The sequence below is a fragment of the Atractosteus spatula genome, chromosome 7, assembly GCF_055471065.1.
Source record: "Atractosteus spatula isolate fAtrSpa1 chromosome 7, fAtrSpa1.hap1, whole genome shotgun sequence".
NCBI lineage: Eukaryota > Metazoa > Chordata > Actinopteri > Semionotiformes > Lepisosteidae > Atractosteus > Atractosteus spatula.
Genome location: NC_142712.1, coordinates 42,820,153 through 42,844,279, shown reverse-complemented (window position 1 = coordinate 42,844,279; position 24,127 = coordinate 42,820,153). Strand labels below are relative to the sequence as shown.

Genomic DNA, 24,127 nt, shown 5'->3' with positions numbered 1-24,127 from the left:
GAGTTATATCAAAATAATAAGGAGGAGGATTTTAATCGAATCGGCCAAAGCGTAATAAACCATGGACGCCTTAGGGTCTGATCGGGAAGTGAAAAGTTTGCAGGTCTCTGAGCAGGTGGATTGAAGCCAGGAACAAAAATATAAAGTCACATTTCTGATGAGTTACTCATTGTGCGGTAAGTGTAAAGTGTGAATGATATTAATTAGATGGTATGCTTGATTAAATCATGGTGGAGCATTTCCAAAAAGTTTGCATTATATTATAGCGGTCTTCTCCATCCTTGTTATTAATTAAAAATAAGTGTTGTTGGTATTGGTACGTATTAAAGATCCAGTATTACTGTTTATTTCTTATTTCTCATTCTCGCAGTAGAATCCTACGAGGATGAAGAGAAAGGAATTTTCACGGGATTTGGGATAACAGTTCCGTGTTTGCTTTGAGTGTTAGACACGGAGATAGTTGCATCCTTAAAAATAAAAAGGCAGCATAAAGCTTTTGAATTTTGCAACTTTTATGCAATTTCCGGGTTCCTCTGTGGTTTGAGGTGGAGGAAGCTGACTGGCACGCAGCGTGGAAAGACGTGCTGAAATGCAGCTTTAAAAACATTAAGCATGCCTGCATAAGCATATCGCAGGTGCTGTCGGTTCGGCCGGGGGGTTAAAACAGGGAGAGAGTGGCTGGAACCGAGCCACGATGATCCATTCTGAACCGGAAAGCGCTGGAAAGTGCAACCTGGGCCTCTGCCGCTGGTAACTAGTCGGAGACGCGGTCCAGGTCCCCAGAACCGAGCTGCTCCGCATTTGCAAGAGGGACAGACACGGAGCCTCGCTCACCATGGGGATGGCACCTAGCGAGCCGTGCATTTACGACAAGCTATCGGAAAGCATCGATATCTTGAGGCAGTCGGGGTATCGCTACGGGATGTCGGAGAGGGAGATCGAGAAGTTCATCAAGCAGGTCCTGGAGACCAACGAGCCCCGGCGGGAGCCGCCGCAGTTCCCCGTCCTGCGAGCTACTGTGAAGGTGAGAGGAGTCGTAACCGTAAGACTCGTTAACCATCTCGTACTGCCCGTCTTCTGCTGTGTGTAAATCGTGTTTACACTCCTCATACTGCCAGTGGGATAATACGGGGGATTGTTTCGTTATATTATTACGATGCAATTCTGTATTGTTCCTCTTGTGATTAATTCACATATCCAGACTTTTCTTTGAAAGACTAGAGAAAAGAAAATTCAAAGCCCATGTCAGGCTCGGCAAGATTCTCTGGTGGTCGTCTTGTCCTTCATCCCTGAAGCCAAGGAGTTTGACTTTATAGTTTGGAACAGTTTTGCAAACAAGGGGAAGGGCCTTTGGCTCATTTAGGTTGTTTGGCTTTTCGGAAGCTAGTTTGCCAGAGGATCTTATTCAGCCATTTTGGGAAAGAAGCTGAGGTATCGGCACATAGGTCGACAGTTTGTGCCAGAGTCCCCCAAGGCTGCATTCGGATTTATCCATCTGCTCTTACAGCACACAAGAGTACGTGTGTCACAGCACACTGTAACTTCATTACAGTGTAAAGCACTTCTAGGTGGCGTATGCATAGGATACGCTCTATATCTATTGAGAGATTTACACCAGTGACAATTCATTTTTTATGTTGCAATTTCATTTTTTTGTTTGGGACGGTGGCCACAGTGACTGTAATGGCCGAAGCTTTTATGGGAACTTATTAAAGCAACAATCTGCAGCCCCATTAGAAAGATGCGGTTTTGTTGCCACATCCCCCAGTAGCGCCTGACTGTTGGGTTGGGCTGTACCACAGCTCCGAGAGAGCAGCCTGCGGTCTGCTTTACTTCTGTCCTGGTGGTGTGCACAATTGAAAATAAACAGAAACTTATAGGTAGTTTCCAGTTAGCACTTTAAAAAGTGGTGAACACTGTGAGGCTCTGGAGAGAGGAGTCCAGTTCAATAATTAATGCCAGATGTAATAAACTGACAGGTCAGCTACCCCAGAACGTGGGAGATGATGTATCCCTCCAACAGCGATCCTCATCCTGCAGAAGGATCTGCAAAACCCTGTCGTGCTTCAGATGGCTGTGTAAATTAAGGTGTAATAGAATCTATTGATCATCAATTTACTCTCAGTTGAGGTTCTAATAAATTCTTATCAGATATGCAGTACTGCTGAGGTTAAGCTGAAGTTAGGGATAAATTGAGATTGGTATTAACACTATCATGTGTCTATAGAAGCTTTATTCACATTTTATATAGAACCTCATCTGATAGTAAATTGATTTTTAATGAATATCTGTTGAACTGTTATGTATACAATACAGAGTTCTTGCAGGGGGGATGGGCAGCCCAGTACACCCTCTCAATGCATCCACAGTGCATTGGCCTTCCAGTCACGGGGCTCCACCAGCATCTGCTGGTCCAAAGGTCTCAGGATAGCAGGTGGTTCCTGTAGTGTGTGAAGCCTTACTGCTCAAAGGTGTTCAGACCTGCAAGAAAGATTAAAAGAGTCTAAAGTGTCTCTTCTCTTTCTGGACTAGAGGCTCGTGTTTTTTTTTATGGGTCATAACTGAATATGGAGAACTGAAAGCATAATTAACTTTAATATACATATTTAATCTTGACCACAGTCTTGAGTTTTGTCTGAGTAAGAAAAGGTTTGTTTTGAAATTCATGAAGAATTCTGCCTGATGCAGTTGTGCCTGTTATGCTACAAAATGTAGAGCCTTTACAAAGCTGCACATGTTGTAAATAGTGTTGAGTAACATTGTATGTTTCAATTACTTAACAAGTGCACCATGGAATCGGGGTTTTTAAGATTAAAACAGTGAAGTGAATTTGGTTTTGAATCTCTCTTCCACTGCAAGAGAATCTGTCTGATTTGTCAAATGTCTTCCCTACTGGTAGTGTATCTGCTCACCCTCCTCTTTATAAATTCCAGAATATTCTGTTTACAGCATGTTAATTGTAAAGATTTAACTAATCCTCATCAAGGTGAATATTCTTCTTTATACAGGATGGCTTGTATGTTTTGATTTTTTCCCTAACATTTCCCCCTGCTACTCATTGAGACTTTAAACACTTCTGTATATGGTTTGTTCAGTGAGATCGTTTTGCCCGTTATTTTACATGACTGATATATTTTACCAAGTTACGCTGATTTCAAAGGCATGGGTGTTGGGCCAGTATGTTGTCTTTTCTCCTTATTTTCTGTTTTGTTCAGTTTGTAGTTGCAGTGGGGTTCCTGCTGGTGGCAGTGTTGGCCTTTGCCTACCCTCACAGTACCCCCCACCTGGACGTGGAGCTCACGGGTGCACACAACTGGTCCTCGCCGCTCAGCCACGTGCGGCTGCTGTCTCTGCCCATCGCCAAGAAGTACAACCTGGAAGGTAAAGCAGAGTTGCGCTGTCTTGCTAAAAGCTATGGGAGAGGATACAGCGCTCCTCAGATCGCTGTGTAGGCCAGTCTAACACTCTTCTGGCTCGTGATGGCACACCTTGCTTTGTCAGGGATGGCTCAGGAGTTTAGTCAGACAGGAGGCTGTTTTCTGTCTGTATATGAAAATCCCAGGCTTTCTCTGGAACACTGAAAGAATATGGAGATCTCTGTTTTGCTAAAGCTGGGCTTCTCCACTTCCTGGAGGGGTGTCCATTGTCCTGCCAGTGGACAGTACTTGCAAAGCCTATTCCTGGGTTTAATATCCGCACTCCAGTGATTTCTTTACAATGAACTAATCCTGACGGATGTCCCACCACCTCAACCCCCTGCCCTCCACCCCGCCCTCCTCTCTCACGCAGGGTGTCCTATGGTAATGAGGTCAGCTTGGGGGTTGCCCTGTGTGCTGTCTCCTGCAGAGTTCCACGAGTGGTGGAGCGTGATGGTGGGGGGGTGCGGGATGGCGCCAGTGAACTGCTCGGGCTGTGCGGCCGTCACTGCGGTCCTGGAGGTGTCGGACATGCACAGTGTCCTGCGGGGCCCCCAGCCCGTCCTCTTCAAGGTGAGCCACCCGCCATGGGCCCCCACGCGTGCTGCATTTCCAGTCTTCAGTGTGCGGGGGCATTCGTTCGGTACCAGGCCAGCTGCGGGATAAATGATATTAAATGGTAGATGTGATTATATATTTTGTAGCAGTTTTTTATTTTAAAAATTGACTTTGCCTGAGGGAGGAAGAGAACAAAGGAGGGCACTGAGGAACTGAACTGCAAGTCTGCTGCAGTAGGACAGTACAGTTTAATTTACACATGTCTGGTTGGCCCTGACCTCTGCAAGCAGAGTTGTCTCATGCCAGTTTTACAGTAATGCAGGTAGTCTCGCAGAGCAAAGGATTACAGCCATGTGCTACTGACTACTTGGTTACCAGGTAGCCTCTTGACCAGTTTGCCTTTTTGATTGTAAATTACAGCTTGGCATTTAGTGCCAGAAGATATATTTTCAGTCTGTACCATTGTCAGAGCCAGGTCCACAATCTCTTGGCTCCAATCCAACCTGCCAGTAATGGTGCTTGCCTTCCTTTTCGGATCGGATCCTAGTCTGTTCTGCTCGGTGCCGTTTCTCATGCCAACAGAGTTTCCAGCTGGAGCTGTAGTAGTGTTGTCTGTGTTTGGAGTTTAGAAATCTCTCACAAGGTTTTTAGGGTGTCTGGAATAAGCTGCCTGCCCAGGGAGTTGGGAAGCACTTCAGGAAGTGGCCGGATGAATTTCTGAGACTGTAGAAGTTGTTTCCTCTTGTTCCTAGCCTCTCCCGTGCTCTGGTGTTGCAGGGAGGAGCAGCGCTGACTCTGACCTACAAGCACCTAGAGCAGCTCTTCTCCAACCACAGGAAAGCCATGGGTGTCTGGGTGGCAGAGAAGGGGAATAAGATGGTCTCGGCACAGAATTTCCCTCCGGAGAAGGCCAACTTCACTGTGTTCTGGTATCTTCGGTTCTCAGGGTTTGGGGAAAAGGGGGTCTCGCACAGCATGGGATCTGCCAGCTTGTGTACTGAGCCCTGTTGCATTATAATGAGCGCTCACCCAGACAACACTGCCCACATATGGGCGTGCCAGCTCTTCTTGGTGCTCAGTGTTACCATGGTTCTTGCATTTACGTCAAAAGCAGCTGACAGACACAACACTTGCGCCATAGCCTTGACTAAGATCAGGGAATTTATTTCTGGTGCAGATTATACTGTTTATTAAAAAGGGCTTTCATTTTTTTCCCTTAAAAAGTAACATGTCTGTAATATTTTATAAAGTAACAGACTGGTTTGGCAAGTTGCAGTTAATTAGCAGAATAAAAACATGCACATAAAGAACTCCAGATTTGTGTCAGGCTCAGGGATTCAAGGGTCAAGGTTAGACTATGTGGTCTGCAGACCCTATATTTAATCAGTGACTAGTGCAATAGGTTTGGAGTCTACCAAAGTTGTGCATGACACTCCAGTGCTTCAGAAGCCCCTCTGTCAGGGCTGTTTCGCTACTGCTGGTGAAGAGTAAGGTCGGGGATAGACTTGATGTGTCTCTCTGTCTGTCAGGAAAAGCGATGCTCAGAGGCAGGAGGAGGTGCTGTGGTCACTATTCCCAGGGATGGATCGCTACCCTCTTGTGGACAGTGAGGAGATGTCACTGAAGCAGTGCAGGATCACATACAGCACAGAGTCACAGAGCCAGGTGAGCACTGGCTGGGTTGTGGGCCTCTGGGGTGTTCACACACTACAGGATTGTCATGATCTTTTCTGCTTTTGCCAGTGTAGCATGGTATTCTTTGAGATTTTTCAAGCAGGCCTACAGGGTTGTCAGTTCAGTAGTGTAACTGTACTGTATGGAAAAGAAGATTAAGTGCTTTGCATTGTGGCCAGTTACAGTGGTGAATCATGTATGAAGAGTGTGACCTTCTCTTATAGCCCAAAGTCAGCTGTGCGGACAGTGCGTTACAGTAATAAATTATTTTAATACAGTGAAGTATTATACTCCATTAAAAGCAGTCATCTGGTGAGGGGATCCTAAGGAGAAATATGTGTTGTGCTGTATGGTGTGTTGTAGGTGTATTATGCAACGTGTAGTACACGTGTTTTGTGGTGTTATGCATTGTATTGTAACTGTATTGTAAGCATGTAATAAGCGTGTTGCGTGGTGTGTTCCAGGCCCAGCGCATGCACCGGTGGTTGGTGGTGAGCCAGGGAATGCCCTTGCTCCGAGTCCTGCCTGTGCGCCGCTGCCAGAGGCTGTGCAGCTCCTTCAGCGTGTGGCTGGGTCCTGGAGACGTGGGTGAGCACGGCACGCTGCTCTTTCAGCTGTCTGTCTCTGCTGCATGTGCACCTGGAAAGGTGTGTTCACTGTTCCTTTATGAATGGTGCACTCCAGTACATAAACATAGGTAAATGCTTTAGAAGTGCCTTAATTAGTCTGTATGTGTGGTAAGGCTGCCTGTTGGTAAGGCATGAAAGTGTCTACTGCACTCTTTGTATCTACATATACTAATGAATCTCATCCATCACATATGCATTTAAGGCAACTACAGGTTCTGATGGAACAGATGCTGCAAAAATAGCTGAATTAAGTTTTATATTTCTCCTATATGTCATGTATGGATAGTCTGCATTTGTGTTGCTTGGAGGTGTCTCAATCCTGCTTTTAGAGCAGTTACACAAGACACTAGGTAAAGCCTTCACACAAAGTTTGAGTTTTGTGCAGCTATTGTGTAAAGCATAGCAAAAAAACTGGAACCCTGTGCTTCACGTAGTTGGCTTTGAGTCACAGCAGGGACATCTTGTCAGCGTTGTCAATCAATTAACATTTCACAGACAGCTGTTGAAGGGAAGCTGCTATCATATGCAACATTCCCTGATGCCAATTCTGATGCTGTGGCCCCCGCTGATAATCTCAAAGGGTGTGCTCATATCCTGTCCCCCTTGGTGGTTCCTAGAGAAAAAAAGCTCTGATTTAGTGAGCAAATTCTACATATTTGCTGTTCCTCACATTTAAAGACGTACATGCCATTGTTCCTGGAATTCTGGAAAATCCTCCTTGCTGAACATAGTCATGCTGCATGTCTTAGTATCCTGCCTGACTAGGCTGAAGTGGAGAGGGTACTTGCTAAGTTCAGCTTCATCCAAGACTGCCTTAGAAAAGTTTACAAGAATGCTATTCAAACTTAGGCTACACAGGTCTTTTGAAGACTATTTTTTTGAAGCCGACAAATGCCTGAGGAGCTTGTTCCAGTTATCTAACGTCTGTTTTTATAAGCTAGTAGTTTTACGTTCCCAATAGTAAGCTGTGTATTCAAATGAAAAAGTACTTCCTGGGGGAGTAGGGAAGTATTGTTTTCTTAAACTCTGAGGTTCTGTTCCAGCTCTGCAGCAAACCACATTAAATTCTATCCATTTTTGTGCCTACCAAAATAAGCCTAGATATTCACCTAATATGAGCCATTCTTATGCAACATTTTTCACCCATTTTTGCTGCTAAATTCCTGAGATGAAAAGGTGAAAAAAGATATCCCTTACGTTAGTAAAACTAGGGTGTATGTGAGTCTGCAGTCAATGCGACTCCCCTTGTTGACAGACCCGTCAACAGGAAGTCCAGAGGACTTGGGCTAAGAGCTGTGCACTGGGGAGAGATTTCAGCCCTGCACGAAAGTTATCCCTGCCTCCTCAAAGTGTTTCTGACAGGCTTTTAGACTGGGGTTGGGGGATGCCTGAGAGAGAGGGGCGGTAGAGGAATGCAGAAGCTAGTGACTCTGGGGTAGGTCCATCCCGCCAGATCCGTGTGGCTTCTGAGTGACCCTGTTCTTTTGTCTCTGCAGTCCACGCTGACCCTCGGTTCTGGCAGATGGATCTGTTCCCAGGCAGGGGGCAGAACATTGTTTGTGATGGCTCTGCCTTCTGACGGGCAGCCGGACGCCCACTGTATCCCGTCCTGCTGAGAGAGAGAGAGACCGCCGACAGGCGCTGACCCCAGCCTGGCCCACGCACCACAGAAGCTCTGACCCGATTGTTTTGGTTGGGCGGGGAGGTGATGTAAAGGCGAGCTCCCCCGAGAGTGCCCTGCGAGGGATCGGGTCGAGAGAGCTGAATGACATTCAAACAGCAAAATGTTATTGAGACCAAATGATTTCCTTAAAGATATAAATGATGGCTTTAAATCACAGGCCTGGACCAGCTTTTTTATATAATTGACATTGGTATTATGTCCCATACTGTCAGGAACAAGCCAGATGATTTTTCTTGGTAGATGGTGGCCATTGGTGACTGGGTGCTTCCTGAATATTCAGCGACATGAGTTTTGTTTTGTCTTTTATTCGGCATTTGAAATTTGCAGGTGAATGTGTATGGTGGTAAATTAACAAAAGCCTTAAAAGCCAAAAGCTGTTTTACTGAAGAGCGTCTTGCTTAATGAGAGAGTTTATATATGTTTAGGTGCAACTAAAGAAAGGTAGGCATGTGATTGATCTCTGTCGTCCTTCTAATGCTGCTGCAGAGAGTAGCTTTATTTTTCTTGAGCTTCAGTTTCCAGTGTGTGCCCTGTCCTGTTCCTATGGACAAGCTTTCTAGCTCAAAGAGATATAAGTGTACTTATACTTTCCCGACAAGGAAAATTGCTGATGCTTATTGTTAATATTTTTGTTACATTTTTTTTACATTGCTGTCCCAGAATCTCCAGTTTTCCCTTAGTATTTAGGTACCTGTTCAAGCTCCAGCACCTGTGAGTGGTAGAAGACCAGGCATCTGTTGTTTCTCTCTGACACTGGGGATTGTTTTAATTGTGAAGGTTGAAAAGGAGGAATGCTCTGGGCCGTAAGTCTGTCCTGAGTGTTGTTGTGTTTTTTTGGCCTAACTGGGACTGGAGAATGACATCACTGTGCACTCCAGGGTGGAGCTCCACATCTGGAGCTATGACCTCATAATGTTTGCCAGATTCCTGGCGATCAGGACTCTGCTCTCCTCCTCTGGGGACCTCGGCTGCTCATTCTTATCCAGAACATCTGGATCACATCTACTTGTTTTTGAGCCGAACTATATGATTTCCTTTCAGCTTTATCCTTAGAGGTTGTTAGGGAACTGAACCATGTCCCCTTGTTTGAGCACATGTGGAATATTCTAAAAGCTGTAGCAATGAAAAGGGAGATGAAGTAACAGAAGATATCCTCTTCTGTCCCACCTTTGCCATTTTGTTCTTTAAAAATGCTAACACTCTTTTCCGGGCTGAAAGAAGAAAAAAAGGGTCAAGCTGTTTCTGTAGCTAAGGGTTTGGAGAGCAGAGCTGGAGGCCAAGTTATCCAATGGGTAGAGTAAAGGACCTCTTGCTAGGAGGCTCCTAGTTCAAACCCAAGCTATGCCCTTGACTCATTCAGCTGCTTACCCTTCTTGTGCTGTCTTTCAGATTGTGCATCAGCATTATTAATTAACTGTTCACTTTCTGTTTAAGGCCTGCCTTTTGAATCACAGGCCTTGTTCACAGAGCTCCTGAGCTGTGATTTGGTGAACACTTTGCATGGGCTGGCCTTTTCATTGAGATGTGCCCTCACCATGTCTTCTCACAGTATTGGTATGGTAGTGTTCAAGATGTCACTAGAATTCCTTCAGTGCAGGCCTACTATTGCTCACAAACACCAGAATCAGTTTTACTTTTGGAGCCATAATCATTTTGGGTAGTGATTAACCAAGATTATCATTAATAGTTTTTAATCGGTACAAAACATTTTCTATTGTCTCCTGATAATTGAAGCGTATGATCTTGTGCTCAGTGCAAAGCTGCAGTAGTGAAAACGATGGTGTGCCCTGTGTTTTGCTTGCCTTGTTAATTTCTTGTTTATCAGTAGTTCTTCAGAATTTATTAACACGGGCACCTTGAATTCTTTCCTTCTGGACAAGTGCTGTGGGTGAAGTTTTCCCCTAATCTGCTGTTTGTATTGTAATGTATTTGGAATTGGGCACTGTATAAAATTTAAGCCTTCTGAATATTGGATGTAAAAATGATGTGGATAATGTATAAATATACAAATCTTTTGTATTTAAGATATCTAATTGTTTTAATGTATTCTTTTTTCATTTTTTCTGGAATCGCAGAATGTTTGAATAATGTTTATAAATAAATAATTTCTGTATACTTCTCTAAAACAGCCTCACTCTTTGTCAAGAAAATGACAGACTGATACATTGTGAATTGTAACCATTTAGACCTCCTTTGACATGTTTGCTCATATTGTACCCTGGCATGTGTCTTAATGCAATAGAGCCTCTCCTGGATGCATAAGGAGCAGGGTGTGAGGGGATGCCCTGGTAGGATTGGGGCTCCCAATCCTGAAGGCACAGGGCACCTGATTAGATTAGATTATTCTTTATCGCCACACAACAATAGTTGGTGGAATTTCCAAGCTGTTAGCTTGCGGTTTCGTCAGTGTTGCATCTCTCCAGTAATGGGCTGTGGGACGTGTAGGGTGATAGTAGAAGCCTCTGGAAAAACACTTGTTCATATTATCCTGCATCCTGCCAGTGTCACTGTTTAACTATTGGAGATGCCATATTTTAGATCCACCTAACAGTTGTAAATCCAAGCTGCAGACAAGATTCTGTCTGCAAGAGGCTTTTGTTTTCTTGCTGGTGGTAGGAGTAAGTTCAGTGCAGGGATTTGTATTTGTTTTTGTTTTTGGCATGAATATGAGCGTTTTTATCCAGGCTCACATCTAAGGAGCAACTTGATATTCTGAGATGGGAAGGATACATTTTTACCAGCAAAATTGCATAGTTTGCAAATGTTTTTATTACTTAAAAAGTTAATGTGAAGAATGGAGCTGCTTAGACTTGCTTTAAGAAAGATGACTAGGTCAGCTTACAGACCTCCTGGCACATGCTTGTGGACCACCAGTGGTCCTCGGACCACACTTTGAGAACCACTGCACTAGAAGAAGTAGGGTGGTGTATTTGAAACTTTATTTTTTAACTTAACCTGAAAGTGCAGATGTGTCCATGACTAGAGGAGGCTGTGGTCTTTGAAGCCGCGACCTGAAGACCTGGTGATTGATTGCTGCGCAGGTCGAAGTTGCAACTGTTTCAGGGAGCAGAGGGTCCCCCACCCCTTGTTCCTTATAAAGTAAAAAAAATGTTTTTGAACATTTGAAATGTGGAGTATATTACCGAGCCAAGAACATAATGGGGGAAAAAAAGTATTTTGATTTGTCTGGTTATTTTTCAGATTTGTTTTGCTTAATCATCATTGCCATTTTAATATACTTTCATATTAATTTAGTGCTGCGCTGCTCTAAAGGATTTTATATATAGAGAGAGAAAGAGATACACATACTGGTCAGAATTATGCCAGCCTCCCCCAACTATCACATTGGGCCTCTGGAAGTACCAAGGCCAGCTAGAACAGGACATGTCCTGCATTCCACAGGAGTCTTAGACCAGACCCATCCTACTTCTCTCACGCCAGTAATCCTAAGTTATTTAAACATTATTTAAAAGGACTGCGTTTGGGGATTACTATGCAGGTCGAACCCGTGCCACTCAAGTTAACCAGGCATACCGTAGTCAGCCGCAATAGATTCTCTGTTGACTGTGATCTTCTGATCATATGTTCTGCATGGACTTTGCCCCCGTGTATCTGAAACTTGGTTTTAAACTGATTTATTAAGCGTGAATAATATTGGTAGTGTTTATGTTCCAAGGTTTGTTGAGTAGCCATTCAACCAGTGGTAGTGGAAGTGTCGTGTATTTTGTACTCTACGGGATAATTCAAATACGGTAACTTGGAATGGTAACTTATTGACACGGAAGGCAACATTGTAATATTAATCAAGGGGTATCTCTGGGGGGAATCGCCCACTTCCTCCCAGCAGGTCCAAGTATCTGGAGGAAGTGTGACCTGGCAGCAGTTGAAACTGTGCGACCGGGAAGTACTTTAACCTTGATCACTCATACTGTATGTCACCCCTGGGGCTGCCTTTCACATCTGACAGTGTTTATGGGGGCAACCCCTGGGGTAACTGTCTTCTCAGCTCTCAATCTAGGGCAGCCATTTTTCTATAAGGGCAACTCTTATTGCATACAGTACACCCAGTCACTCCTGGCAGTAGCTTTTTTTTTCATGCAGCGGTTTAAGTTTCAGCAGGACAGAGGATAGGAACAACTGCAGTGTTGCACATTCTGTACTGTATGTCCCTTAGTCACATGTAATCAAGTGGGGTCAGAGACAGTGCCGTGGAAATGAGAAATGGAGGAGGCTGCGCAGAGCCTGAAGTGAACCTGAAGAATAAGAACACTGGCTGAATGGACCTCTTTCACTGCGCTGAGCCCAGCTCTTGACTTGCTGCCAATCTGCACAGATTAGGCTGAATAAATAAGTAGGTTCAAGATGGGATAATGCTTAATTCATATGGTTCAGGCACACATAAGCAAATGAATAACAATAATACCAACAACAGCACATAATGTATACCTCTGATTCACATAGCCTTCTGATTATATGCTTTTGTTAGGGCATGGTTGGCACAAGAATAAGGGGGTCTATTCACCCCTCCCCCTCCCCTCTGTAATTATTTACCAAATGCCAATTCTTCAGTCTAGGATGATTAGCTCCTTTAATAGCTGTCCTCTCTGATGAAGCTTGCAGTTTGCTTGCAGCTAACTGATAATTTTCTCATTGTAATTTCTGATGTGTGTATATAGTATATATGGGCACTGGCCAGGATTTTTGTGAAGGTAGGATGGTGGAAGCTAAAAGAGGAACAGTACTGATCAGGACTCAGTATCATGGAGATTGAAAGAACTGGATCTGACTACTCTGCAGGGTCTTGGACTGTGGCAGTGGAATAGATGCAGGAAAGCAGAAGTGCTGGCGAGGAATGTCCAAGACGTCATGGACAAGATGACCTCGCACAGGTGCAGCTGACTCTGCACTCCGGGGGAGTGTGGGGCACAGAATTGCATAAAAAGAGGAAGAGAGGAGGGGGCTCTTCCACTTAAACAGCCCCGTCCTCTTGCTGTGCAATGTGAGATTAATCCTATGACTCAGAGCTTGCATGAAGTCTTTGCTTTAAAGAAGTGTAACTCTGTAGTGCTGAACTAAATGTGCCTCAGAGCCAGCACCCGGAGTTTCGGACTGGCTGCATTAATCTGGTAGCAGGAGCAGCAACACAGCCTTCCTCTCAGGACAGGGTGTTCCTCCCTCTCTCCGGCCCTCCTTAAAACAAGCTGCCTGACTCCGAGTTGTGTAAGAGGCAGGCAGTGTGTCTGCAGCAGAGGGACAACATGCTCTGGAGTTCAGTGCTGTGGGCTGTGCTGGCTGGGCTCTGCCTGGCACAGGGTTATAAACTCAGCGAGGAGGAGAAGAAGACCATTGTGGACCTGCACAACCAGATGCGCTCCATGGTCATCCCCAGTGCCTCCAACATGCGGGGCATGGTAAGAGAAACAGCTGAAAGGACTGGCACAGAGCAATAGGAAGGGTCCCATGTGTGAGAGCTACAGGCTTGGTGGGGATTTGCAGTTTTACTTGCATGTGGATGTCTGATATTGCTTTCTCAAACTGAGGTTGAATGGGCAGTAAAGGAGAGAGGGGTGTTGGGGCAACTGTGGCCCCTTGTTTTTCTTTTCACAGGATGCCCTGCTAGTGCACTGCTATTTGCATGCCTCCTATCGTTTCTGGGTCCCTTGCTACTGCCACAGGTGGGCAGCTGAAGAGCAGGGACTCCGAGGTTCAAGGCTGTTCACATCGTCCATGGCTCTCAGCCTTAGCCTTAAAACAACCTTTGCTTAACAAAAGGCTCCAGTGCCTTCAGCGCAGTCACTGCTGTGGGGTTGCGTTTGTGACACAATTAAAGAGTTAATTCAGGGACCTTTAGTGCTGACAGCTGCTGTCTTCAGTCTGACTCCAGTATGGTGGGGAGGAGTGGGTCTGTCTATGAACTCACTCCACATTTGTGGCTGGTCTTAATCAACTTCACAGCACCCAGGAGAATCCCAGAGTTAGGGTGTGGATAAAAGTCTTGTCTTATAAATCCTGCTTCTGCAGCTCTTGTGTTCCTTTTCTCTTTACTTTTTAACCAGTGGCTCTTCGCTAGTCTTTTTTTCTCTGTATGATAACGGCAGCTGGTAAGGATTCCAATGAGCCCTGGATTTATTTCATGCACTCATGTGGTGCTGCTGTTTAACATGTGAAAGAAAACTTACCATGTGCTTGGGAAATGCATGCCTTTTTAAAATTGCATGTCAGGACTTTCTGATTTGCTTGGAGTTTCTCATTTAAAGAACATCTTTGCTCAGAATAAGTCATATAAAGTGATTTGAAATAATGATTTCAATAGTGACATGATTTCTGTGCTCAGATCATTGGAATTTGCGTCCAAATATCAAACTGACTGGTGTGTGTGGGACTCTTCTTCCAGCCAAGGAAGTAAAATCTGCTGCTTGTGTCAGAGCTGGACAGCATTTGTTTGTAGACAGCACAATTGATTGCTGATGGATTCCATTCTGTGTGTGGATCAATGTGCCTGAGTCTGAGTCACGGAGCAATGCTGCAGGAACCACCCTGGGTGTGAGACCCTTCACTTAAATGGGCAACCAGGCTGTCCTGTTGAACTAGATGGATTTATAGATGTAAAGATTTGATACAGAATGCTTACATTCTGGAGTATATGCAGTCCATCTGGTCTTGGTCTTGGCAGCATGTTGCACAACAATTATCCAGAGAAAGAGAGAAACAGACAAAGAATGTTTGTGCTGCATTTTACAGGAAATTTGAACAGGGAGAGAGAGAAATGTCTGTCATTGTTGATTCACAGTCTGGCGCAAACATTTATATTTTGCATATTTTGCAATAAAGACTATCTTATTTCTCAAGGTTTTAATTCAGAGGGCTCACTTAGTAAACACAAGGAATTGTAATAATTCCCCTCAGCCTGACTCAGCAATTGCATGTCTGGGCTCAGTGGTGGTTAAATACACAGTCGTGACCCCCAGACGCCCTGACGTGGAACGCAGTGGAATTGTCCCCCATGTGCACACGCTGCATGTTTTCAGTGTTATAGTGCATAAAGTTCAAGAGAGAGAACAACATACTGATCACAGACAGAAGAGAGCTGTGTAATTTCTTAACAAGGGTTGTCTTAGACGACTGTGTCCCTGTCCCTTCCCTGTTACACAAACCCTAGCTGGACATAATGCATAACATCCTAATGGACTCTTCTGGGCTGAAACTTTGGGTGTTTGTATGGTAACACCTGACGAAAAACGTAACATGAAAGTACGTCAAAAACATTTGGAAACAAACAACAGTTTCATTGTATTCTTCTTTTAATGTTACTGGACCTTAATCTTTAGTCAAAGCCGTTTATTGTATATTGGATAAGGTAACAGTTCTTACAATTGGTGGCTCATCAGGCTTTGATGGAGTGATTTGTAAGATCGGGGTTCGGACCATGTTTAATATAAAAATATATAATATATGTAGTAATTTAATATATAAATGCAGGAGGATTCTTAGTATTTCAACACAGACTTACAGAAGGACAAAGTGTTCCTCTGCTGTTGATGTTGTTTTCCTTTGTGAGGCTAGCCTGTGTTTTTGGTAATTTGGTAAACGATGTGGTATTGCTGATACGGGCGTGATATCTGGTTCCCTGTTTTGCAAAGTGAGCACAAGGTTTTAATTGTAAATCTATTCTGCTATTTAATACTATACTAATTTCAATAACTGAAATTACAACCGAACTAGCTAGGATGAATGAGAGTTCATTTCAAATGTATAATGGGAATCACCTACTACCTATTATAAAAATAACAATGTAATTCTGGCCCCAGCATGGTGCTGGCAAGAGGCAAAGAACAGTATTACTGTTGGTGATTGTGAATTAACAAGCTCAGAGCTACAGTGGACTCTGGGCGGTTGCTCAGTGAGGCACCGCTACACCATCCGCCTGAGATTAGTTAGGAACTTAAGATGGGCGCAGCTCAGGGTCAACGAAAGCTGCTGCCAATTCTAGCCCAGAATGTTTATATAAACCATGTCATGGGGTAGAGTGTTCAGCTTTATTTCTGAAATTGTATGTATGCGTGCATGTGTGCCTATGTATTTATTTGATGACAGTGTTGATGTGGTTGACAACAGGGCACAGCTGTTTACTTGGCAGGTTTCAGAGTTTTACTGCAAGATCATCCGGCTGAAGCACCAGTAGGATACAGCAAAGACAAGAAAGACATCTTAGTCAGATCATATGAATATGGACTCTGGGACCGGTACAGCAGGGAGGCATGGCAGGGTCAGAGAGGGAAAGCAGGTAGATGCTGAACTAGGCTTCAAACTCTCTTGAAGATTAAAGGTGCCACTTGGTGATTAAAAGTGCACACAGACACAGAGACACACCCATTCACACCAGGGCCAATTGTCCCATAAACCAATTAACCTACAGTACCAGTGTGTCTTTGGACTGTGGGAGGATACTGGAGCACCTGGAAAAAACCAACGCGAGCACAGGGAGAGCACACAAACACCATGCAGATAGCACCCCAGCAATGCCAACCACTGTAACACCGTGAAGCCCTGCTTTATTCTCTCGCTTTGCAAAATAAGAAGCAAAACGAAACGCAATCCAGGACGGGGGGTGGGGTGTTGGGGGAGGCTGAGGGGAAGCGTGCTGACCCGTGTCCCGTCTCTGTGCGCTGTGTCAGAGCTGGGGGCAGGACCTGGAGACGGTGGCCACGCAGTACGCAGCCCAGTGCGTCTGGGAGCACAACCTCGACATCCAGTCCGTGTTCGGGGAGAACCTGTACGTCGGCACGGGCAGCTTCAACGTCAGCAAGGCGGTGTGGAGGTGGTTCCAGGAGCGCGAGGATTACACCTACAGCACCAACAAATGCAGAACATTGAAGATGTGTGGCCACTACACCCAGGTGACGCCCGGCGAGGAACAAAAGATTGCAGAGCAGCAAGTGGTATTTCTGTCAGTAACGAAAGGGTGATCTGTTCTCCCCGTGCCAAAGCTCCGTAATAACCTTCCCGACAGCTGCTTCCAGCAGTTGCGTTACTAGAGCTGGTCTGTTGTAAAGTGAGGACGCTTTGCATGGACAAAGCTTACAGAATCACAATCCTTGGACATAACCTGGAGGCCCCTTGTCAGTGGAGCGCAGATCATGTACTCTTGTGAAAACATTAATGAAGAAGTCCGAAATAGTATCCCAGTTGAATCACTATTTGTACATGGAGGTGCAGACACACCCAGGAGATGCTGGACATCTGCCTGCACTCCTACCGTTACTGCCACTAACACTTCAGTAGTACTTCAAATGCTAACATTTTCCTACTGATAACACTTCTTTACAGAACGTTATGGATATTGATCCAACTCCCATGCAATGTTTTGGGCGCCGAGGCATGAAAACAGTTTAAAATTACTGACAAGTTAATGAACAAGATGAGCCATGTGGGCATCCTCTTATCTGTAGCCTTTCATACCGCAACACTCGATCTTACGAATATTCATATCTAAGCTATTCATATTATTTCTAATAATACAATTGTTGCTACCTCTTTTTGAGCTACCGCTACAGCTGATGAGAAATAATAACACCTCTTTCAGCTGGTGTGGGCGGAGAGCTCCAGAGTTGGCTGTGGAACTCACCTGTGTGACGAAGTGAAAGGGCTGGGCTTCAAGGGAGCCACGATGCTGGTGTGCAACTACAGTCCTGCGTGAGTGGCAAGCTGGGCGACCTCTGACGAGAACTCACTGAAACATGCCCACATACTGTAGCATGTCTCAGCTCTGACACTTTTACCAAGGCGGTGGGCAGCAAAGCCTACTGCTGCTCAAGAGCTCTGAACTACACACTCCACAAAGCGAGTTCATAATTCCGAACCTTCAAACTCTCCTTAAATTCAGCAAATTCTCTCCCTTCCCCAAAGGTGCTATATAAAGCAATTACATTCATTGGTAACTGGAGTTTGTCTCGCGCCCTTGCAACTCACACTCAGTTAGTTTAACTGCTGTAATGTGATCACAGGGTGAGGGGACTGAGCACACTGAAGAGGCCTCTTTCTCTGGCCCTGCTGTACCCCCCAGGCTCTACATTCACATTGGACAAGCAGTCCAGTGGCTGCACATCGAGTGGTAGCCACCATGTCTACACAGGTTCACCTTGCTTGTCTTCACTGCTTTCTTTCTGAATGTTCCAGGGGCAATGCCGAGGGTGAGCATCCGTACGAGGTGGGAGAGCCCTGCTCCAGCTGCCCAGAGTACCACAGCTGTGCTGGGAGCCTGTGTGGTAAGGACAACAACAGCAGTGTGGGATCCTCACACTGCTAATTAATACACTGTTAACACTACTGGCATGATCCCCCTGCTTGTCTAAGAGGGACTGGAATCAGGCTTGAGTGGCTTCAGGTATTCTAGGAATGCACATGTTAATGGTGTTATTGGCTGTGTACACACTTTTCTTAGGAAGGAATGTTAGTGAGTCTACAGAATATCTTCCCTGGCATGCAGTACATTAAAGGTATGAAGCTCAGATCATGTCCTTTCCGCTCTGGGAACCTGCACACGCCATCCCCAGAGGGAATCTCTGGAGGGTTGCAGTAGTAACCTGCTCAGTACGAGAGGAACCGCAGGTTCAGATATTTGGTGCGTGTGCTTGGCTGAGGAGCCAATGGTGCGAAGCTACCATCTGTGGGATTATGACTGAACGCCTCTAAATCAGAATCCCGCCTAAATGCTATGACTGACACTGTCTGACACTGTAAAATGGGAAGTGCAGCTGTTAAACTGAATGCCTAGCGACATTCTAAAGGGGGCACAGTTTTTAATGTCTTGTGCTATAAGGGAGTGCAGTACAAAGAAAAAAGAAATGTAGCTGTTCTGAATGAGATGGGGCAGCGGCCCGGTTCTTCGGTCTCAAGCACATTGAGGTTTGCATAATAAACAGCTTAGATTACCCTGGGGCCTCGAAGGGGCCGAGTCCCCGGACCCCTGCAGCAAGCCGCTGCCTGTCTTATTGTGCTCCCTGTGAAGAGGTGCGTCTCTTTCCCCAGTGCTGAAGCAGCCGGAGACGACGCCCACATGGGACACGGGCACCGGAACAGAGGGCCCTGAGGAGCAGACAAGCTCCTCCCTGAGTCCAGCAACGACGGAGAGGGAGCAGACCGAGACGACGCCTGCGGGGGAGGTGCCCACGGAAACGACAGAGAGCCTAGCTGAGGATGTGGTGCAAGAGGGCACAGAGGAAGAGGGCGGCACCCCAACTCCGACAGCTGGGCCCTGGGAACGGGAGGGCCGGAAGAGCCTCCCGTCGAGTGAGCGCCCCCTTGTGGAGGGAAAGGACATCACAGATGTGGAAGTGGTAGTGATTGTGACCGGTGGGTTGGCAGCCCGCATGCCCTACACTCAGGTCATCATAATGTCACTCCTGCTGGTGTTCTTTGCACTGTGAAGCGCAGCTCACACGTGCCCATGCAACCCCTGCAGGACTGCCCTTCTGCTCCGGGGAAGAGAGCCGGACTGAGACACGCACCCCGGGGCAGCGACGGCAGCACGAGTGATAACTTCATCAGAACTGACATGCGGAGCAATCGCGTAAAAGTACAGTGTAGAAGAATAAAGACCAATCAGCATTTCAAGCTAACCAACGAGGGAAACTGCAAATTTCCAAATGATTAGGATAAAAAACTTTTGTATTTGACCCTTCAAAATCTTAAGTTTGTAGCACTATCCAAGTTGTAGGTTCTCAGCACATCAAAATAAGAGAGAGAGAATAATAAAATATTGGATTATATGTATATCTTTCAGGCTTTGGTTGATAGGTATGATTTTCTATATGCGTATTTGTACTTTTCTTTTGGATTATACAGAGGTCTAGTTATATATACTGCTTCCTGTAAATGTTCTATTTGAGTTCTACATTTCAATAGTTACAATTGAACAAGCCATTTATATTGACTCTGACAAACCGATACGCTGGTCTGCTAAGTATACTACTATGATTGCTGGTAAGTATGGTGTTTATCCTCTTCTTCAGTGTGTCAAGGCAATGTTTCAATTGACAGGTTGAAGTATGTTTGAATGTTTTTTTGGAGAAACTACAGTTACGTTTACGTTTTCACAGTGATGTTGCAGTTTGGCTACTCGGGGATTGTAGAAATTGTTGCGCCATTTTCCGTTCCCCCCAATGGTTAATGCTTTTGTTTCTTAGCTGACACAGTTTATAATTAAACACAGACTGAATCCATTAAGGAAAATCAGCTGTGGTTAAAAATAATAATAATAATAATAATAATAATAATACATTATTCTAGGGCTACCATATGTACGTTTTTTTTTCCTGGACATGTCCTCCTTTTTGGTCCTGAAATCTCCGGGGAGCTGGGGACTGTTGGACCTTTATTGAATGATCACAGATGCCGATGCTCCCTCTCCCGTGGTTGACTGAGTGTCCTCTTTTTTTTAGTGATCAAAGATGGTAACCCTGCAGGTTCCATCTATTCACAAGTGTGGTACTGTGTGTTGATAACTTGTCAGCAAGTAATGTACACAGAATAAGCAGTGAAGCTACAAGATGCCAACCTGTTTGTATTAAAGGAGTTCCGTTTCATTAAAGGCGAAAAGAAGCTTATTAGAAAAATGATCTAGCCATGTGCGCTTACTAAGTGCAAACGCATAAGCTATGTACAGGTGCTTTTTTCATCCCCTTTATCATTTCCACCTGTTAGTAATTAGTAATTAATTAACTCCAGGTCTGTGTCAGTCTGTAGTTATATGTGATAATTATACTGAAACACGCATAATTAGGGTGTCCGTATTGGAACATCCAAAAATCCAAAAAGGAGGACACTCTGTCGATAGGGAGCGAGGGGTATTTGTACCAGTATATATTAATTTGCTTTGTAATAGTGCTGTATAACATTATATGCATCACTTGTGTATATATAACATATATAAAACAATATATCTTGTTTGCCATAGAGACATAAATATCATCACTTCAACAACACAGGAATTTTGCCTTTAGTTCTGCAGTGAATTTGCACTTTAGATTTGGCATTGTGTTCAGGGATAGCATAACAAAATATCAAATAAGGATTCCCTATAAGACACTGAAATTATTGCTTTGGCTGAGCTAGGGGTGGAGGTTTTTGCAAAATCGTACTTGTTTAGAATGAAAACTGAATGTGGCAGTTACCTAGACCAGTGTACAACTGTAAACAACATAATCTCCTTCTGGAATGAACTACAATTTCTTCATCCCAAGAACAATTGTATATCAAAAACCTTTGGGGGGAAAAGAATAAGGGATATTTGGAAATTATACTTGGATAGAGATTAAAGGACAACAAAGGAGAAGTTGTCTGGGAAAATATAGATGTATAGTAACCCAAGCGTATTTCTGTCATGAGTAAACTCGGTGGAAATCACATTGTCTTTAGCTCCAGGGGTCTCGCATTGCTTTTCTCCCCTCTAGTGGCAAGGATGGGGAGAGACAGGGTGCTGATTTAGTTGGCCTATTAAAAAAAAAAACAAGTGCAAACTGGAATTTGTGTTGAGAACACATTGCCATGGACAATGACTACACTCTAGAGGGTACTAACATGACCAGTATGCACAGTTCACCCCAGTGGAGTATTAATAATTAGTACAACCAGCCTACAGTATATAGTGTCCTCTGACACTAATTGTTCATAGGAACAAGTTCCTACTGGTCCAATGCGTAGGTGATCCAAATTGTACTGCTCTGCAGTTCAGTTATCATGAAACGGCTGTTTAAATATATTAATTAAAAGTTTAAACACCACTTTGTTCTCTAAAAGCAGCTTGTCTGTGCATGTAGCCACTGTATGTAGTACTCCTCTCTGAACCTTCTTCTGAGAGTACCTCTGAACTGTCTGAGTTACCTCCTGCTGGCTTTGAACACAAACTCCAGAGAGAGCTCAGGACCGTGTCCAGTAATAATCCCTTTACTGAGTTGGGTCAGATTAAAACCTCCTTATCTTCATGAAGTTAAAAAACAATTAATTGGAAATGCTAACCCAGATTAGCCTGTAATTCAAAGTGAATTGAATTCTCTCAATGGTTTGTCTTCAGTTTTGAAACTGATGACTTGATGGTACATTCCTCATTATTTTTTATTGTGGTAAATCTAGGTATTTGAGGCAAGGTCTGTGCCTTATCTCTTACAGAAGTATTATTTGTTTTTTGGAACCTTTGCTGTAAAGGTAATGGTACATATAGATTTGATCTGCCTGGGTCATGATAAAAGTCTAAATTACATAACTATACAATTGCTGTTTTATATTTCTTATGTTGATAACCTGTTAAATGTGAAATTGGGTGACTGGGTTGAGGTGGCTATCGCTGCTACCTCACAGGTCTTCAGTTTTGGATTCGATTGTGGTCTTGGGAATCTTCTGTGTGTAGTTTGCACGTTGTCCCTGTGTTCACATGGGTTTGTCTCCAGTTTCTTCCCACAGTCCAGAGTCCTACTGTCCAAGTTATTTGGCATCAGTCCTGTCTTGTGCTCTGTGCCAAATGGGTTACTACCACATATAAAGCTTTTATAGTACTCTTGCTGATTTGTACTTTTAGTGTGCAGCACTTTAGGATTGTTTAATAACAAAATCTACATAAAAAATGATCATTTCTGTTATTGTTGTAAAATGTCTTTTAGTGACTGGGATGGAGATGGAGTAGGAAATTAATTTTGTTTGAATCCAGTAGAAAGCAAACATATAAATACCTTTATACTACTGTGTTACAAGTAAAGTAGGGTCTCGTCATTTGTGAAGGGTCCATCATGAATAGCCAAACAAAGTAATCCTTTATGCTGTCACATTATGTACTACAGTAAAAATCATGTATGGCTAAAAGACATCTGTAACCCTCCCTTAGATCATAATTAAAGTACTAATGCATTGACTTAAGTTAATTTAAATACATTGCTCAACTTAAAGAAACAACAGTAATTAAAACCTATAGCGATAACTTAAAATAAACATCATGAATCCCTTTTCTGTATCCAGCCTCCACTTTCTCTGTCTGCTCCTCTAATCTCAAATTAGCACAACCCACTGTAATGAAATGGGTCATAAAACCGTCAGTTTTTAATAAACCTGTCATTCCCTGTCTCCTGCCGATACAGACTCAGGAGCGTTTGTTACAATATAAAAATAAGACCACTCTGAGACACAGATGCTGGGTAGTGGGTACTTGGGCAGGCAGCATGGAGAGGCTCACTCACTAGCTAGATTTGTCTCATAATCCCAGTTTGTTGCTCTACAGTTTGAAAGTTGAGGTTAACAACCATCAGCTCGGTTTCATCCAGCTCTGCTCTTCTTTCATCCAAGACCCTGTCTGCCAGAATGAATCGTGAACAAGAGAATTCACAAGTGTTAAATTTGCAGATGTTGAGACCCTTCTGTATTGTGGTTTACAGGCCTGGAGCGAGAACTGCAATGATCTTAGAGTCTATTCCCTTTATACAAAATGTACAAAATGTGAGTGTGATAGAATATTTGAAATTTAAATGTGTTAGTCCAAATATTTTTAAGGTGCTATGGGTTCAGAGAATTTGGCAGCTACTAGGTCTATAATTTTTTTTAGATTGTATTATGCTTGTGGTTGTAGTTTGTATTTTTGTAACACCTTTGGCACTTGTGAAGATGAAGCCCGGGCTCAGGCCACAGTGATTTTAAGACTCTGAACCACTGGACTACAGTACGCAGGAGTAAAAGCACAAGAAATTGACTTTTGAAAAATGGCCACTTGGTGGAGCAGTGTGGTAGCATTTGTGCAATGCTGAAGTATCTCTGCTCCTTTGGGTATTTGCAGAAACTGGCGGTTGTCTAGTCAGAAGCAGCGAGGCTGGAAATCTGGGCTGCTATGCAACTCCTGCATGGGTGTGTTCTTGTCTATCCTACTTCCATATCAGATGATCTGGTATTCCGAGGAGCTGTTCAACTAGATCAGAGTAAGGGTTTTGCTTACTGATTTTAATACAAGTTGGCAGAGCATTATGGTGAGGTTGATAGCTTTAGGCAAGAGGTTAGAAGTAACAGAAGCTCATTTCACAAGACCCGCAGCATGTATCTTAAATAACTGGGATTGAATAACTTTTTATATTCCAAGTCTTTTGTGTTCTATACAAAATAAAGTCGATATAGTGCATTTAAATAATGGAAAA

General features: G+C 44.0%; 2 protein-coding genes across 4 annotated transcripts; both read left to right on the top strand.

Annotated features, from left to right (window-relative positions):
* Positions 1–56: 56 nt before the first annotated feature.
* c7h6orf89 (chromosome 7 C6orf89 homolog) lies at positions 57–10,087 on the top strand. Of its 3 annotated transcripts, none has more exons than XM_088921556.1 (8): positions 57–176; positions 371–1,024; positions 3,216–3,381; positions 3,847–3,989; positions 4,752–4,903; positions 5,504–5,639; positions 6,113–6,236; positions 7,774–10,087. In XM_088921556.1, the coding sequence occupies exons 2-8, from the start codon at positions 836–838 to the stop codon at positions 7,854–7,856; spliced, it is 993 nt and encodes a 330-aa protein (XP_088777682.1). In that variant the 5' UTR covers positions 57–176; positions 371–835; the 3' UTR covers positions 7,857–10,087. The 3 variants fall into 3 exon arrangements, with proteins under 3 accessions (XP_088777682.1, XP_088777681.1, XP_088777683.1); XM_088921555.1 differs by having other exon boundaries at positions 6,113–6,295; XM_088921557.1 differs by having other exon boundaries at positions 63–176; positions 374–1,024.
* A 2,894-nt stretch (positions 10,088–12,981) lies between these two features.
* Positions 12,982–24,127, top strand: LOC148831057 (peptidase inhibitor 16-like). The gene is made up of 5 exons (XM_088922470.1): positions 12,982–13,372; positions 16,637–16,858; positions 17,545–17,654; positions 18,138–18,226; positions 18,990–24,127. Exons 1-5 carry the CDS (start codon positions 13,220–13,222, stop codon positions 19,385–19,387), a joined length of 972 nt encoding a protein of 323 aa, XP_088778596.1. The 5' UTR covers positions 12,982–13,219; the 3' UTR covers positions 19,388–24,127.